Source organism: Eutrema salsugineum, unplaced genomic scaffold (genome assembly GCF_000478725.1).
Source record: "Eutrema salsugineum unplaced genomic scaffold, Eutsalg1_0 scaffold_13, whole genome shotgun sequence".
Classification (NCBI taxonomy): Eukaryota; Viridiplantae; Streptophyta; class Magnoliopsida; order Brassicales; family Brassicaceae; genus Eutrema; species Eutrema salsugineum.
In genome coordinates this window covers 3,398,000-3,415,992 of record NW_006256885.1, presented here as the reverse complement: position 1 = coordinate 3,415,992, position 17,993 = coordinate 3,398,000, and the positions used below count along the sequence as shown (strand labels likewise).

The window sequence follows — 17,993 nt, the reverse complement described above, 5'->3', positions numbered from 1 at the left end:
CTTGGTCTTATGCCTAGTCACGGTGTTGCAATTAGAGTTTTCTATTGATTATCGTGATGAACTAGAAGAATTCTGTTGTGTAGACTTGTGTACCAATTAACAAGAATCATGTAATTGATCTGTAGGTTCTCAAAACCTGTTGGAAGTAAGGTCAACAGATGATGGACTCAGTCACTTAGATGGCACAAAATTGACCTTATGGTTAAATCCGAACAACGATTAAATCATTAAATACTCCAAGTTTTTTATTTCTTTTTGCAAATTATTTTGAAGTTCGTGTATTAGATTTGGATATTTTCATGTAAGGTTTGGTATTTATTTATTTTTTAGAGTACTCCTATTATTATTTTTTGTTTTTACGTATATCAGTATGGACATAACATTTTGTATTTTTCAATATTACTTTAAATTTTGACAATTGGATTATCAAATTAAGAAAAAAATCAGTAAACACCATACAAAACAGGAAGGAAATAAAAACACAATTTCTAGATGATATTCAAATTTATGTGTTTACCATTGTTAGGACTTAGGACTTAAAGGACAATAAATTCACCAATATACGATACCGAGTGTTTTTGTTTTCAATATTAATTTTTAATTTTCCATAAACCCTTCTAGTTTTGTAAATAGAAGGGGAAAGATAGATTACAGGCGAGTGAAAAGGAAGTACATAGAAGACAACAATGACGACGCTCCTCTTCTTCTTCTTCGTCTTCCTCTACACAGTAACAACTCTCACATTTCCGCCATTAACAGCCTCAGGAGCAACATCTTCTTGCCGGACATTCTGCGGCAACATCCCAATAAACTACCCGTTCGGCATCGACGAAGGCTGTGGATCTCCACAGTTCAAAGGAATGTTAAACTGCTCCACCGATCTGTTTTTCATCACTCCTTCCGGTGGCTACAAGGTCCAGAGAATCGATTACCAGAAGAACAAGATGGTCGTCTTCGATCCGGCCATGTCCACTTGCTCGATCCTCCAGCCTCACCACGATTTCAAATTATCAGATATCCAAAACGCCGTCGTAAGGCCCTCGTACGACACCGTTTTCGCACTCCTCAACTGCTCCACCAACTCGCCGGTCTTTAATCGGTACCGGAATCTCTGCTTCAATGCCTCCGGCCACTCCTGTGACGAGCTTTACAGCTCCTGCACTTCCTTTCGCATCTTCAACACTACCTCCCCTTCCGGTATGTAATCAATTTTGATTGGAGAATTTTTGTCAGCCATTTTCCCCCAAAATTGAATTTGTTGATTTTGATTTCTTTTTCTGATTCCTAAGGTAATAGTACGGTGCATACGACGCCGTATTGTTGTTTCACTAGCTACGATACGGTGCGGGTGATGAGTATGAACATCTTGGACTGCTCACATTACACGACGGTGATTGACGGTGGGAATATGAGAGACGCCACGACCACGCCTTTGGATTGGTCGTACGGGATCGAGCTTTCTTACTCGGTGCCGGAGATCGGCTGTGACCGTTGCCGGAAGTCAGGCGGGATTTGTGGCTTCGACGCCGAGACGGAAATCTTTCTTTGCCAGTGTCCCGCTTCCAACAATAACCCTATCGCTTCCAACAATAACCCTACAAGAGAATGTGGTAATTACCGTATCAAACCCTCTGCTTTTTTGCTAATTCTAAAGAGAACAAGAAACTTTTTGTTCTGGTCATTGTCGTTTTAAGACAGCAGTAATTGTCTGAGATTTGTGATTTTTCTATTCCAGGTGGAGGTATGACTGATCGAGGAGGCTGCAACTCTACAAACAATAATTATACGACGCTTCTTTTGGCTATGTTAATGTCTTTTCTTTACGTTATTTTGTGATATATCCCCTATCCCTATGTCAATTTATAAGAAAGTTATAATTGTAGTAATATATGGATTATTTATTTGATTAAATTACTCTGTCATTGCACCTTTTCATGATATTGTCGCGTTTTTAGTAATACTAGCTGAAAAGATAGATAGTAAAATAATCTGACCACCGTTAATCGCATGTGGATCAAAGTTCAGATTAACGGCTAACAAATTTTGAACATTACACTTTTTAGTTGATTTGTTTATCTATTTGGACCGCTTGGATAAGGAGATCATTAAAGACATTTATTACAGTGTATATTACTGCAACACCATCACTTGTGTTGATAAGTGGGCCCGTTAAGCTCCCTTGAATCCAAGAATTTCATTATAACCACACATGTTTTGTAAATTTTAAATTTAAACCCTTCAACTACACTAAGTGCCGGTTCGTTTGTTCTTCTATTCTTTTCTTTTGTGGTCACTAGTTTATTTTTCCAAAGTAAAACACCAAATTTGAAAACCGAGACAATGATAGGGCCTCGTTCGTATTATTGAAGAAGTCAAAGGGCTCATGATTAAAAAATTAAACTTTGTGAATTTGAAATTCCCCTCCCCCCAATTCAAATCTGAGCTTGAAGGCTACAGTACTAAAATAGAAACTTCAAAAGCTGGGTTATCATTAATTTCATCCTCAAGCTCCTGAGCAAGTCTCTCAGTTTTCCAGTATGAGCAAACCGAGCTTCTGAAGCTGAATCGTCTCCTAATTCTTTCCCAATCCGTGTATGTTGAAAGACATTACAAGCTAAGCTAGTGCTCGATCTATATCATGGCCCGAAATGTTCCGAGAATCGAGATGCCGGAATCTGAAGAGAACGAGTTCGCGAGATTGTCTCTGTTTTCGCCATCAAGAGCTCCTCTGAATTCAATACCGGATCCAAGTCAACTGCAGAAGGCGAATCACCTATCCGATCTCGATTTGGGTCAGAAATTGGAAGGTACAAGAACGCAGCACCATCGAACACTGGGTTCGGAGAAGAGATTCGATGTTTTGGAAGGTAGAGCTGGAAATTCGAGTGGTGTGCATGATTCAAACCCTAAGATTGTTACTCGTAGTGTAAAATCTCGGTCGGAGCCAAACTCTGCACAGAGTACGCCGACTAGGAACGGTGCTAGGGTTTCACTTGGTGGGGGTTGTGTTACCGGCGCGAGAGTTGTTCAGTCTTTCGGTGGACGAGGAACGAGCTCGTTCTCGAGGATCCCAAGGGGAATCTCTATGGCTGATTCTGTTACATTTGCGGAAACAACTCCACATTTTGAGCTCAATGAAGATCATTCGTTTTGGAAAGAGCATAATGTGCAGGTTGGTGCATTTGTTTAGGAGATTCTTGATGAATTTGGTTGTTTTGAGATTTACTAATTTAGGCATCCTTCTATATGGTGTAGGTTTTGATAAGGCTGAGACCATTAAGTACAATGGAAAGGGCAACTCAAGGATATGGGAAATGTTTAAAGCAGGAGAGTCCACAAACATTGGTCTGGTTAGGCCATCCAGAGACCAGATTCACCTTTGACCATGTTGCAAGTGAGACAATATCTCAGGTAAACCTCATTTCAAATTCATGTAGTTATACTTGAACGCAAACAATAGCTAGTTTTAGAGGCTTGTTTTGGTACTACGCACTCAAAAAAAAAAAAAAGATTAGTGTATCACAGTGCTACATTCACTTTTTTTCTCATCTATTTTTTCTTATATCAGATATTGTCATGTGATGTACTTACCTGAATTAGATGATCTCTAATGTTTCCGGATGTGTATTACCTTGATTTCTCAGGAAAAACTATTTCGCGTTGCTGGACTGCCCATGGTGGAGAATTGCTTGTCTGGTTACAATAGCTGTGTGTTCGCCTACGGTCAGGTAAGATCATAACTGATGACATGTTTCTGCTTGTTAGCATTCCTATGGAGCAAAGTTTATAAACTTGGCATCCTCTCATATAGACTGGTAGTGGCAAGACGTATACTATGATGGGAGAGATATCTGAGGCAGAGGGAAGCCTCGGTGAAGACTGCGGAGTTACTGCTCGTATTTTTGAATATCTGTTCTCAAGAATTAAAATGGTAATTACTTAACTTTCTCCCAGCGAATCACTGCAAGTCCAATAAATCTAAGTACTTAAAAGGGTCTTTCATAACAGGAAGAAGAGGGAAGGAGAGATGAAAAACTGATATTCAGTTGCAAATGTTCTTTCCTAGAGATATATAACGAGCAGATTACCGACCTCTTGGAGCCATCATCAACCAATTTGCAAGTAATTTTTTTTTTCTTTTTCTTCTATCCTTGATTATAAATTATCCATGCTGTTGCTTTTTGTTTTGAGATGTCATATCCTTGAATTTCATAATTTAGCTCAGAGAAGACTCGGGAAAAGGAGTATATGTTGAAAATCTTGTAGAATATAATGTGAGAACTGTTAATGACGTTCTTAAGCTTCTACTACAGGCAAGAGTTCGATACCCAAACTTTATGATAAGAGTTTAATTGTTTAAGTGTTCAAGTATTTAAGTTGAATTGTATCCTTCATGCACAGGGAGCAGCAAACCGGAAGATTGCAGCAACCCGGATGAACAGTGAAAGCAGCAGATCCCACAGTGTTTTCACGTGTACGATCGAGAGCCTCTGGGAGAGAGATTCGCTAACCCATTCAAGATTTGCCAGACTAAATTTGGTTGATTTGGCTGGTTCTGAAAGGTAGCCAGTACATTTCTCTATGGTTACATTTGCATCTTTGACTGTTGAAATTGTTTTTGCTACAAAATACAGGCAGAAAAGCTCAGGTGCGGAAGGGGATCGCCTAAAAGAAGCAGCAAACATTAACAAATCCTTATCCACTTTGGGGTAATCAGATCACATATTCACGTGTCAGTTTGTCTGTCCAGCTTTTTGTCATAAACTATTTTTTGATGTACGTCTCAAGCCTCATGTGAAAGTAATATAGGGTTGATGGAGAAAAATTGTGAAGAAACTGAAAATATGCATAACAAAAATGGATGACCCGACTTTAAAAGCTTTGAGGTGTTTGATAACTTAATAATGATTACTGCTTCAACTTTAAGATAAATAATCTTTAGAAAAGATAAGATACCTACCATGTCTTACATTTAAATCTTGTACCAAAATCTTAGTAGCTACTAACACTATCTCATTCTTCTGTCAATTTAGCTTAGTGATAATGTCTCTGGTGGATTTGGCACATGGGAAACATAGACATGTTCCGTATAGAGATTCGCGACTTACCTTTTTACTGCAGGTACTACTAATTAGAGTACTTCACTCTTCATTTTTCTTGCCAACTGCATTGAGACTAATTTCAGATATGGTTCCAGGATTCTCTAGGGGGTAATTCTAAAACAATGATAATAGCCAACGTCAGCCCATCTCTTTGGTTCGTACCAATAATTCTTGTTTAATAGGTTTACCTAATATGCCATGTACTGTGTATATCTAATTATTATTGACTTATTGCAGCTCTACAAACGAAACCCTCAGCACTCTGAAGTTCGCACAACGGGCCAAACTAATCCAGAATAATGTATTTTGTGATTCTTCAGTTATTACAAGTTCTTTTATAAGTTTTTATGAAGTTTGACTTGATATAAGGTGGCTTCATTTTCATGTTCCAGGCTAAAGTCAATGAAGATGCCTCTGGGGATGTTACAGCACTCCAACAGGAAATAAAAAAGTTAAAGGTATTTAACAAACTGCACCAAACAGCAGACTTTCCTCCATTTCTGCATATGCATGTGACAGTGGTATAAAAACGTTTTCATATATTCAAACAGGTCCAACTGTCCTCCCTTACGAAGAACCATAACTCTTTTGGGGCTCTTTCAGACTGCATAGCTTCTCTGGAAGAATCCAGATACTCTGGTACATGTGAAGTGTCAAAAGAAACAAAAGAAGATAAGTGCCACTGGCAGGTGCACAACTCACTGAGAAAGAAGGTATTTTCCAACAAATTCGCGGATATCTTGCGAGTTGCGACTATAATTATAAACTGGCTTCATAACTGTATAACAGGTGAAAACTATGAAAGATATTTTGGTTGGTGCTCTCAGAAGAGAAAAGATTGCCGAAACTGCCCTTCAAAAGTCCGAGGCTGAAATTGAGCGTATAGACAACTTGGTTAGTCTTGATACAAGGACAGGATGTAACCTTGACAGATTCATATTATGATGCAAACAAACTAGATTACATTTCGGTTCATCTTATATTTAGATCATTTACTTCAGGTTAGAGAAATGGAAGAAGATGCCAAGTGCATTAAAATAATGCTTAATCTTCGGGAAGAGAAAGTTGGAGAGATGGAACTCTCTACGTCTGGTTCGTTGATGACAAAAGAATGTCTCATTGAAGAAAATAAATCTCTAAAAGGAGAGATCAAGCTTCTTCGGGCAAGCATTGACAAGAATCCAGAATTGACACGTTCGGCCTTGGAGAACACCAAACTCCGGGAGCAGCTACAACGGTAAATCACTTATTTCATGCTTTGGAAGAGTCTATTTTGTTAACATATTATACTTTGATTTTGACTTCCTTTTCAGATACCAGAAGTTTTATGAGCGTGGGGAACGAGAGGCATTGCTTGCTGAGGTGACGGGACTACGCGACCAGGTTTGAGAATTCCTTCACCGAATGGACCATTAGCCTATAATTTTAGTCTAAAGTTTTGTCATATATCATGCAGCTGGTTGATGTTCTTGAAGCAAAAGATGAGTCCTTTTCTAAACACGTAATGAAAGTTTGGGATATTATGCTATTTTCGGTTTGTTAATTTCTTAGAAACTGTGTTTCCGGTTTCTTACTCGTGAACTTTGATAACACTGTAGGAGATCGAAGTGGAAGAGGAGTTGGAAGACTGCAGAAGCATGAACTCTAGTTTGATCAGGTACTATATAATATTATATGAAATCCAATTATCTTTTGTGAAGGTTTTGATATTGTGGGAAAATTATTTACACTGTTGCATTTTTTATTTTGTGGTGGATGTGGAATGGAAAATTTCTGAGTTCTCTGTTGCATTTTTATCTAAAAACTGTCATCCTTTTCTTGGGGTTTCATCCTACGTCTATAACCCTGTTCTACTACAGTTCTGATATGCCTTGTGTTTGTGATAGTATAATGTTTGAAACTCTTTCATTTTTTCTCATTGAATATAATATGATTATTTTGACTAAATCGGAAAAGCCTGATTTAGTATGTCTTTTATGTTTTGGTGTTGTTTTTCTATGCAGAGAACTAGATGAAATACAAGCAGGACTTGGAAGATACTTGAGATTCGACCAAACACAATCCGAGTTTGTAAGAATTCAGGACTGATAGAGGAGTGATTGTTATAAAAATTTCTTCGTTGGTGGTTTAACATTGTTGTACCTTTGCAGGTTACATCTTCCACCAGTGGAGCTGAGCAGGTTAATCAAGCACATAAATATACAATGGTGTGACATTGCATATTTAAAGTTCTTAATAGGAAAACTGTATATAAATGAGAAGCTCGTCTAACGCACTTTTGTTCCCTGTTGAAATAGGCAGAAACAATGTCAACTATAAGTGAAACCCGAGAGGAGGGGGCTTTTTCGGAGAGTAAAAATTGCAGTAATATCAGTGATGAATCAGGCAATCTTGATGTGCTTGAGGAGAATGATAGATCCATGAAACGGCTGACCAAGAAAAGTTGTATGGAAAGAGAAGCCCTTCCTAGGTTAGAAGGTTATGACATGGAGTTAAGTGGCATGGTCAATAACACAGATGCTGTAATGAAGACTGATGAGGGGGTGGACCACTCAATTCTGCAGTTAAAGTTGGGGAAAGTAATTAAGGACCTCGAGGAGGCCAGAACACTCAATTGTCAATATGAAAAAGAGCATAAGTCTCAGTTATCTCAGCAACAAGATATTATAGTAGTCCGTGAGCAAGTTGAGACAGAAACTGCCAGAACAATTCTTGAGCTGCAGGAAGAGGTGATTGCTATCCAGTCTGAATTCCAAAGAAGAATCTGTAACTTGACCGAAGAAAATCAATTGATGAAAGATACTATAACTGCTAGAGAGGCAGAAATAAGGGCAATTAACCAAGACTGGGAAAAGGCCACCTTAGAACTAACAAATTTCATTGTGGATGGGTCGAAATCCATCAAAGATGCCTCTACACAGATTGAAAGTGTAATCTGTTCATTTCCACATGTGAATGCGTGGATTGGTGATTATGTTGAGAAGGCTGCAAAAGATTGTATAAGAAAGGAAGAAACAATTTTACTCCTACAGAAAAGCTTGGAGGATGCACGGATATTGTTAGCAGAGATGGATTTGAAGCTGAATTCCTTAAAGGGCGCAACAATTGCTCTCAACAAATTTCAACTGGATGCCAATGCTGCAACCACTGAAGAGACTTTCCGCGTGAACACTGAAATAGACAGGATGAGTAATGAGGTAGACACGCTTGAAAGTGACTTAAAAGAAAAGCAGTATTCTATTCTGGAAGAAAAACGACTTGCCGAGGCTGCCTTTGCTGTTACAAAATGGCTATCTGATTCAGGAAATCAACATCAAACGCTGGAAAAAACAAGTTCAATCTTTGCTTCTCCTAGTTCTAAAGGGAATGCTGATATAAGTGTGTCAAAGGATGGATATTTAAGTGAAGCAACATATCCGACGGGTGATGAGCTTTCAACATCAAGCTCCAGCTTTTCAAACTGCAGATGGCAACATGATTGTGCATTGACCGCAAAGGGTCAAGGAGTTTCAGGTTCTGGAGCTGGCGCCCAGGAAATTCATAACAAGCCTACATCAGGAGTTTTGATTTCTACGAATGGTTCTATACATTGTGTGAACTGTGGAGGTATACTATGCTTGTTTTCTCTTATTCACCACCCTAAATTTGTAAAATGAGTAATCTTGAATGGCTAAACTACCAGTTCTTTTTTTTTACGTATACAAAGAAGCTTTAATTTTTTTTATGCAGAGGGGAAGCAGTCAGTAGAGAGGCCATTAACGGTAACAATGGAGAGAGCAGAAACCGATTGCAAATGCAGCAACCCGGTAAGCTTATATTAGCATCCGTTCCTTCTGTCGGTGAAAAAGTAAACCACTGAACTTATAATTATGCACCTTCTTGGCTTCTTCTGATATAAATATAAATCTTATGCAGAGAGTGGATCCTGTGAGTAGTTTCTTCGATCTATTTGAGGCCGTTAATGCTACCATGAAAGAAGCCAATCTCTCACTATGTGATTTAGTAAATGCCAATGAAAAGTCAAAACATGTAGCTGGAATGTGGCGTCAAACGCATGAAGAGCTAACGGTTAAGGAGAAAAATCTGACGGATGATCTTAAACAGGTCAAGTCTACACTATCGGCAACTGAACAAGAAAATAAAGTCCTGCTAAATCAAACACAATCGAATTTGGCGGACATGGCAAAGTCAGTGTCTTTGCTTGAAGAATATCTTCTGGAAACGAAAAGAGAAGTAGGAGAAACGTTAGAAGCTTTCTTTTCCGATGTTCTTTTAGCTAAGAAAGAGCTACTTCATTTGATTTGCAACTCAAGGACGTCACTTGAACAGATCGTATCTGAAAACATGGAGAGAGAGTTCACCATGTACGCAACATATCAATGCCACATTGGGAAACTGATTGATCAAATTTTGGATCAGAGAAAACAGGTTATCACTCCCCACTTTGCAGGGCAAGAAAACCAACAGTCAATGGAAATTAATGCTATTGGGTATAGTGCTGAAGATGAAGTCACTGGAAAGCTAAATAGAGTTCACAGAGAAGACGTGGTCGCAGGTTTAGAAAATGAAGAAATTGTTCAGTCACATGAAAGCCTGTTATATGAGAACTTTTATCTGAAAATGGAGCTGGAGAGAAAAGAAGCTTTGTTTGAAGGTTTGCTTTTTGATTTTAGGCTACTTCAGGAATCAGCATCAAACAAAAGAGATATCAAAGATGAAATGGATGAGCTGTTTAACGCGTTATGCAAAGTTCAGCAAGAGCTGGAGCAGAAAGCAAGTCAAGTTCAAGATCTTTTTGTGCATAACGAGAATCTTGAAAATTGCTCCAATGACTTGAAAACGGCTTTGTTTACGTCAAAGGCAGATCTAGAGCAGGCCAAAGAGAGGATACAAATTCTTGCGGAGCAAAATGATGAGTTAAGCGTCCTCGTCAGAGACCTCTGTATGGAAAAGGTTGCAGCTGAAAAGGGATTGAAGGAACAAAAAGAGCTTGTCAAAAGGTTCGAAAAAGAAATCCTTTACTTAACTACTACAGCAGAAAAGCAGTTGCTTTCTGGGGTCAAATCCGTCGAAGAAAACTTGAAAAAGACCAGTGAGGAGAAAGATCAACTTGTTGAGGAAATATGTTCGTTGAATGATAAGCTTGAGTTGGCGTATGCTATAGCTGATGAAAAAGAAGCAATTGCCGTAAAGGCTCGTCAGGTATGTAACTTGAAGCCTTTTTATTTTTAGATGAATTATTCTTAGTAATACTGAGGGTTCACAGGAATTTGAAAATTTTCTCATGTAGGAATCGGAAGCAAGTAAACTATATGCTGAACAAAAGGAAGAGGAGGTCAAGATTCTAGAAGTTTCTGTCGAGGAACTTGAGCGTACTGTAAATATATTAGAAAGACGGGTTAGTTTGCTTTGTTTGTCAGTCTGATAGGTATATATGCTTACTGCCAGTCTGTTGCATTAATTCTTTATACTTATTTGTGAGCTATTTTGGCTTCCAGGTGTATGATATGGATGAAGAAGTGAAAAGGCATCGCACCACTCAAGATTCACTAGAGACAGAGCTCCAAGCTCTCAAGCAGAGATTGTTTAGATTTGAAAGCTTCGCTGGCACTGTGGACACAACCAATAAAGGCACAGAGGAATATGAGAGTCAAATATCCAAGTCAGGCATCCTAATCTTACTAAAGATATCAGTTTCTTTTGTGTATCTTTTTCGGTAAAAATGAGTCTGATAAGATAAATGTACTACAGGTCAAAAGAGCTGCTAGGCGCGCATCGTCAGATACTAGTCCTCCAGAAGGAAGTAGCAGAACAAACGAAAGAGGTGTGTTATTTTCTTGGATTGCTCGGCTCAGTTTTCCATGAATTTCCCTAATTTTTGTGTATGATTAACTCTTTTTGCCTTACTTCTACCTTTGTCTTTCTCCACATACAGATTGAACAGCTAAAAGAGTACATCTCCGAAATTTTACTGCATTCTGAGGCCCAAGCATCTGCTTACCAAGAGAAGGTATTAGACTTCTAGACTTTAGCAGTTCTCAGCGTGTAGTTTACTTGTTGAAAGCTATAACTAATTTCCGTGCTGGACATTTTCCACATATTTATGTCTCTATTGACGTTCCTGGTAAAACACTATGTCATGGTTCGGAGAAAAATTCATGTCAAGAATTGTAATTCTTTCTGATTTCTATACTACTGCATATGAAGGAGGCAGAATTTTATAATATGAGTGTAGATTTATATTAGCACCTGTTTTCCTTAATTTGTAGCTCATATGATTTCCTCGGTTCCCATGTTAACAGTATAAGACTCTGGAGGTCATGATTCGAGACTTCAAATTTGAGGACTCAAGTTCGTCAGTTCCAGAGACCATATCACATAAAATTGAGAAAAGCTCGGTAAGGAGCAGAGGTTCAAGTTCACCCTTTAAATGTATAGTTGGGTTGGTACAACAGATGAAAGTGGAGAAGGATCAGGAATTGACCATGGCAAGGGTTCGTGTTGAAGAATTGGAGTCACTGCTAGGTGCTAAACAGAAAGAGGTCCAGCCTACCTGCACTTAATTATTCTTTTCTTATGAAGTGACTCTGTGGATCCCTCTTACATATTTTCATCCTGGAACAGGTTTGTGCATTGAACACGAGGATAGCTGCAGCTGATAGCATGACTCATGATGTTATTCGGGATTTACTTGGTGTGAAAATGGATATTACTAGCTATGCTGTAAGTATTTCAGATTATATGTCATCTTGAAGAGAGTTAAAGATGCATTTTTACTAAATCTATCGGTTTCTTTGTTGGGATATTTTAGGAGTTGATTGACCAGCAGCAAGTCCAAAGAGTGGTTGAAGAGGCTAAGCAACATGTTGAAGAGATCATGTCCAAAGTGATGATGCTATATACTTAACGGCATCCACTTTCTTTATTTAATCATTAGTTTCGTTATTGATACCCATTTTTCTCTATCGACTTCAGGACCAAGAAATCATCAACCTGAAGAGACATATTGATGCTCTTGTTAAGGAAAGAGAGAGGTTAGCCCTGTTCTACTTCTACTACAACTGTTCTATGACGAGCCAATATGCTTATTTTTCTCTCTTGAACTACTAAAAAAACAAACTAAACTAGCATTTCAACCCAAAAAAATAATTTTTGCCGAAAAACTCTTACTAAGTTTGGCTCTCATGTGATGTTCCTGCAATTCTGTGGACAGTTGCGTGTCAGAGTTGAACAAGAAAGATACAGATGTTCTTACGACACAGATATCATTGGACCAACTACAAGAGAGAGTTCAATTGCTTTCTATGCAAAATGAAATGTTGAAGGTAATTAGGAGATCCTTCCAACTTTAATCTCACCACCATTGTCTGTGTTGTCCTTAACTCACTGATTCTATCTTCCATTTTTTCCAGAATGACAAGAGCAATTTACTGAGGAGGTTAGCTGAACTTGAACGAACTATCAATGATACACGGGTCAGTAACCAACATGTTCCACATACAAAAAAGGTATGCATAATACTTCTAACGCGCTGCAGTGTTTGCTGCATGTGGCCAAAACAAAGAATATGGAGAAGAACTTAATGATTGAGTCTAAGATTTTGAGTTTTCTTTTTATCCAGGATACAGTATCATTTAAACTTGCTGATACTGATTATACCAAGAGACTGGAAAATGCTCAGAAGCTTCTTTCTCATGCTAATAATGAATTGGCAAAATATCGCAAAACCAGCAATAATCATCCATCTACAAAAACTCAAGGACAGAGCTCTGGTATAAGATACCGGTAAGAGCTTTTCTCAAGGCTTCTCTCTTCTCCTCGGCTTGTGACAACCCGTCTTTATACCAGGAATCGAGTATATATTGCACACGAGTCCTATATATGAAGCTAGTTCAAGAAGATAAATAAGGTACAAGTTCTGCAAATTGTGGCTAAACAAATCAGATTTTAGAGAAGAAAAGAGTGAATTTTCACCCAAACTGTTCTGCGTTATTTGGCTTGATCGTTCACACACTCATGACCACAAGTCCCACGTCCAGTAGCTTGATGGAATTACGTTTTAGGGATGTTTTTGTGTTTAAGTTGAAAATTGTTGTGTATAAGTTGTTGTAATTGGTCTGTTGTTTGTATTTGTATGTTTATATTTCTCTATAAAGGAAGAGTTTGCCATCAATCGGTGTTAAGGCCGTAAGCCACTTGACCACGATTTCTCGTTGCTAAAACAATTATGATTTTTGTTCCTCCTCTAATTACGCAGTCAACATGAACCCAAGATATGATCGTCTTCACTCTTGCACAAAAAATACAAACAAAGACAAAACTTAGTCCTTGTAGGACCTATATGTTCGAACTTCGAAGCGAAATGCACAAAAAGATTCCAATGACTTTAGACTGCATCTGCCTCCACCTTCAACGACTCATCCTGAGACAATTTTCAAATGAACAACGACACAGGTGAAACTCAGACCGAGTTTGTAGATGAGATCGATTTGCGTGATATATGTGGAACATATCATGAGATAAAGCCGGATGCAAATGGTTCTCCAGAGACATAGAAACATCATCTTAGCTAAAAGGCTAAAGAAAACAATGGAGGAGGATCAAACTGCACGCACCTTAGTACAGACATAGATGTAATGAACATCAGGACTTTTGCCAATTGCCGATTCCACTGAATCTTCCTCAGCATCTAGAGCAATGGGTTTTGTGAGTTCCCATTTTGGCGTTTCTAGTGGTTGTTCGGTCAAACTTTTGTCTGCAAAGAAAAAAAAAAAACACAGCAAGTCTTAGCTAGAATACACAAATATTACAAGAGGCATATTCCCAGATATGAATCAAATCATGGTTTCTGAATTATATAGCTAAACCTATCACATGCAGTTTGGTTGTCCAAGAGCACGATTCTTTAAACAGCCGAAGACGGTAATTTGGAGCTCCATATGTAATCTGCAGAGAACCTGCTTAAAGTCAATGTGTGCATTCAACAAACAGAAACACATAATCATAAGCCCGGATATGAAGATTTTACCAAGATATAGACTCCTTTATCCTTGAGAACCCTATAGTTTTCATCAACTGTTTCATTATATTTGGAAGGATCAAGAAAGAAATATACAAGGAGAAGCCAGAACGAATAAAGAAAACCATTCAACATTCATGCCATAGATTGCTGATTTAGTACCTCCAAACCTCCTCAAGCATTTGTGTTGAGTATTGCCTCGAATTGCTCCCACACTGAACAAGAAAAAGGATTAGACTTTCAGTGAGAAATCAGAATGTAGAGATTGCATAAGTAAAGAGAAAGCAGTCCTCACTCACCAAAATGGAGTCTAAGGTTCCTGAAAATATACACACACACACACACAAGAAAAGTCCAATATGTTATTGCATGAAACAGAGTGAACTGGGATGATAATGGGAATCAAACATGTACTAATAATATACCTTTATCAATTACAGCATCAAAAGAATCAGATTCAAAGGCCTTCATATCACGCACATCCATCTTCAAATCTGTTTCACACGATCAAAAATACAAAAAAAAAAAAAAATTACGCTAAATCTAGTAACTAAGCGACCAAGGCAGACGAAGATACATGGAAATAAACTTGTAGGAATCGGAACAGTTCTTCTGTCAATATCTCGCACGCTTAACATTAAGCAAGCAGCAGAAGAAATCACAAATGTAAAAACAAAAGAGACGTACGTACATTTGAGCTGAGGACGGTCAGAGTATTTCTTGATCATGGAATCGATCACCACAGAGGAAATGTCGATATTGACAACATCCTCGTACCCATCATCCACCATTCCCTCGCTGAACGCTGCATCGGAAATTCGAAACAACAAAATCAGACGGATCCAGAAATTTTTGTAAAGAAAGATTTTTTAAATATAGAGACTTTCGTCGCTATGTACCTGAGTTTCCGCAGCCAATGACGAGGACTGGGTGATTACGGCGAGGGACGTAGAGATTGATGAGAGGAGCCAAGGCAGAATACTTCTGGTACCAATCGAACGGCTCAGATTCGTTCGAGTAGCGATCGTCCCAGTACCACTGCTCGCTGTAAGATTGCGTCGACGTCTCTGTCGCCATTGTCTTCTTCTTCTCCGTCGTAAGTAATCACACACTAACCGATTTCGTTTTCTTTTCTTTTTTTTTTTCTCTGTTTCCTCTGATCAAACGAAGGGTAAAGAGAGAGAGAGAGAGAGAGAGAGAGAGAGAGAGAGAGAGAGAGAGAGAGAGAGAGAGAGAGAGAGAGAGAGAGAGAGAGAGAGAGAGAGAGAGAGAGAGAGAGAGAGAGAGAGAGAGAGAGAGAGAGAGAATAATTGGATACTGGAGACCACACACTAGTGAAGACCTTTGTAATAAAGTCACGTGTCATGAGTGTCGGATCGGATTAATACAAGACCCATTTTCCGGTTTGTTTGATTACAACAGTCTAATTAAGCTTTAACCGAAATTTAACCCGAATACTCTTCTGTCTCATTTTATGCATTACCAATAACACTGTTTTGTTTTGAGTGTCAAAAGCAGAGGAATTGTTGATCAGGAAGTTGCTTTCAAAACACCTGCCTTGATCGTTTGTTTAATATATACTCTTATTGTTGTTTGTTTCTCTCCAATGATATATGTGCAATGCACTTCGTTCCGTTTTGGAATCCCTTTGTTTGTGGGAGGCAAAGGTTAAACCCTTTCAAGTCTTCATGCATGCAAAAGGTTAAACCCTTTCAAGCAAAGTATAAAAGGTTTGATCCTAAACAGGGTTTTTGTTTCCAGATGCAATCTATATATAGAAAGTTAATAGAGTGACGCTTATCTGCATATTCTTATCTGCATATTCCTTTCTGATTTCTGCAAATCTTCTCATGGCCAGTTTCGGAGATCATGATGGTATCATCTCTCTTTCTCTCTATATTTTTCACTTAGCTTATACACGGACTTACCAACAGTTAAACGTGTATGTATATGTGCATATGAGCCTCTTGTTTACTTCCTCCAAACTCTATTATTTCAACCTTCCCATAATATCATCTTTTCTTGTTGCCCTGTTTTCTTGTGAAGAATATTATTGAATTCTGATGGGACTGATTAATTGTTAATTTTATTGTTAATGAAATCTTTTAATTTATGCTTAATCATAGGGCCAGTAATCTCCACTCTCCACTTCCCTCTTCCCACTTTCTTATCTCCTTCTTTGTAGGATCGATCTCCTATGTGTATTTAAAGACCTCATGGTTAAGATAATGATCAGACTTGAAATTTGCAAAAAGAAAACTCTTATTGTGTTTTTGTGATCACAACCTATTAAATTCATTCTTCTTTTCACTTATAGTTTAAAGTTATTTTTTTCTCAAAAATAACTTTTTGTTAGATGTATCATTGCAGAAATTATAAAGTCTGTTTCTGATGGCCCACCAACGCATTACACGGTCAAGATAGAGTCTTTCTCACTCCTTACAAAGCACGCTATAGAGAGATACGAAACAGAGAGCTTTGAAGCTGGAGGCTACAACTGGTATGGCATCATTGTTACACAACTTTCTTCTTCTTCTCTCTTTAGTTATTAACCAACCTTTTTAGATTAAAGATTTATCATCATTAACATGTGTCTGGTATCGCTCGTCATTATTATTACACAACATGTGAATATGGGACCATATTTGTTTCTATTTTCTCTGTTGTCCAATCAAATACCCTGAATTTAGTAACTTACATTGTTTTGGTCTTAGCATATATCTAACAGAATATGTATGTGGCTGTTCTTGCAGGAAACTGGTCCTGTATCCAAATGGAAACAAGAGCAAGAACATGAAAGATCATGTTTCTGTTTATTTGGCTCTCGCGGACTCTAGTTCATTAGGTCCAGGGTGGGAGGTTTCGCTGTTTTCCGTCTGTATTTGTTTTTGCTAGATCAAAACAAAGATAGTTATTTGATCCTACAAGGTAAGATTCATAACTTCTTTTCACTTCTTCAATATCTCTTTTTTTTCTTTTTCTCATCCTCTCTAATATGCATTTTCGTGTTGCAGGAAAAGAGAGACGATTCCATACGGTAAAGAGTGGATGGGGATTCGATAAATTCATCCCTACCAGTACCTTCTTTGATGCCTCAAACGGATACCTCTTGGAAGACACATGTATGTTTGGAGCTGATGTATTTGTTTCCAAGGAGAGAAGAAGTGGGAGAGGAGAGTGTTTATCAATGATTAAAGATGCTACTAGCTCTAAACACGTCTGGAAAATCGAGAATTTCTCCAAGTTAGACAAAGAAAGTGTGGTAACAACTTATTTAGTAACAATCCCAAAAAACCATAGCGTAATGCTTTAACGCTACTCAACCGTTTTAATGCAGGAAGATACGGTTTTATCCGAGTGGAACGAAGCAAGGAACAGGAACTCATCTTTCTGTCTATTTGATTCTCGCAGATCCTGAAACCGTTTCAGACGGTACAAAGATATTTGCAGAGTTTACAATACGAATATTTTATCAGCTTCAAGGCAGGCACATCGCAGGGAAAGGTAACATCCAAGAAACTCAGTTGTTGATGCTTGTATGAAATGTGAATCCGCTCACTTGTAACTTGTGTCTTGGTTTACAGTTACTAAATGGTTCACTCGAACGAGCTTGGAGAACGGATGGGTGAAATATGTATCCATGGTTTATTTGACCCAGCCAAACAGTGGCTTGTTGCTCAAAGATGTCTGTCTCGTTGAAGCTGATGTCTGCGTTCATGGAATCACTAGTGCACTCTGATGTCTGATCTCATCATGTTTTCCCTCAAAGTCAGATTTGGTTGTCTTCTATCTTTCAGTCTTGTTTGGCTCTGTGATTGAGACGACTCGTCAAAAATGTTGTCGGATTCTTTTGAATCTGAAGCTAAAAATCT

General features: G+C 38.3%; 4 protein-coding genes across 4 annotated transcripts; 3 read left to right on the top strand and 1 right to left on the bottom strand.

Annotated features, from left to right (window-relative positions):
- The first annotated feature begins 586 nt into the window (after positions 1 to 586).
- Positions 587 to 1,902, top strand: LOC18024644 (wall-associated receptor kinase 2). Its single transcript, XM_006406677.2, has 3 exons — positions 587 to 1,197; positions 1,290 to 1,610; positions 1,736 to 1,902. Exons 1-3 carry the CDS (start codon positions 687 to 689, stop codon positions 1,834 to 1,836), a joined length of 933 nt encoding a protein of 310 aa, XP_006406740.1. The 5' UTR covers positions 587 to 686; the 3' UTR covers positions 1,837 to 1,902.
- A 736-nt stretch (positions 1,903 to 2,638) lies between these two features.
- LOC18024643 (kinesin-like protein KIN-12C) lies at positions 2,639 to 13,216 on the top strand. The gene is made up of 34 exons (XM_024160000.1): positions 2,639 to 3,172; positions 3,256 to 3,411; positions 3,645 to 3,728; positions 3,812 to 3,931; positions 4,009 to 4,122; positions 4,221 to 4,313; positions 4,402 to 4,562; positions 4,635 to 4,709; positions 5,034 to 5,121; positions 5,198 to 5,256; positions 5,340 to 5,403; positions 5,495 to 5,560; positions 5,654 to 5,815; positions 5,892 to 5,996; positions 6,104 to 6,339; positions 6,416 to 6,485; positions 6,559 to 6,603; positions 6,701 to 6,759; positions 7,106 to 7,172; positions 7,253 to 7,309; positions 7,400 to 8,708; positions 8,832 to 8,908; positions 9,018 to 10,304; positions 10,393 to 10,500; positions 10,601 to 10,764; positions 10,854 to 10,926; positions 11,038 to 11,112; positions 11,405 to 11,644; positions 11,727 to 11,825; positions 11,914 to 11,988; positions 12,078 to 12,136; positions 12,316 to 12,427; positions 12,515 to 12,610; positions 12,724 to 13,216. Exons 1-34 carry the CDS (start codon positions 2,639 to 2,641, stop codon positions 12,889 to 12,891), a joined length of 6,357 nt encoding a protein of 2,118 aa, XP_024015768.1. The 3' UTR covers positions 12,892 to 13,216.
- Positions 13,217 to 13,292: 76 nt separating this feature from the next.
- On the bottom strand, positions 13,293 to 15,308 carry LOC18024480 (methyltransferase-like protein 13). Its single transcript, XM_006406675.2, has 9 exons — positions 15,021 to 15,308; positions 14,813 to 14,926; positions 14,547 to 14,615; positions 14,421 to 14,440; positions 14,284 to 14,336; positions 14,131 to 14,161; positions 13,970 to 14,048; positions 13,718 to 13,857; positions 13,293 to 13,524 (listed from the first exon to the last, which is right to left on the bottom strand). Exons 1-9 carry the CDS (start codon positions 15,196 to 15,198, stop codon positions 13,489 to 13,491), a joined length of 720 nt encoding a protein of 239 aa, XP_006406738.1. The 5' UTR covers positions 15,199 to 15,308; the 3' UTR covers positions 13,293 to 13,488.
- A 663-nt stretch (positions 15,309 to 15,971) lies between these two features.
- LOC18024479 lies at positions 15,972 to 17,968 on the top strand. Its single transcript, XM_024160029.1, is given in 7 exon segments — positions 15,972 to 15,996; positions 16,492 to 16,621; positions 16,875 to 16,981; positions 16,984 to 17,049; positions 17,136 to 17,422; positions 17,463 to 17,625; positions 17,706 to 17,968. Coding segments are annotated over 7 exon segments (933 nt in total). The 3' UTR covers positions 17,861 to 17,968.
- The last annotated feature ends 25 nt before the right edge of the window (positions 17,969 to 17,993 follow it).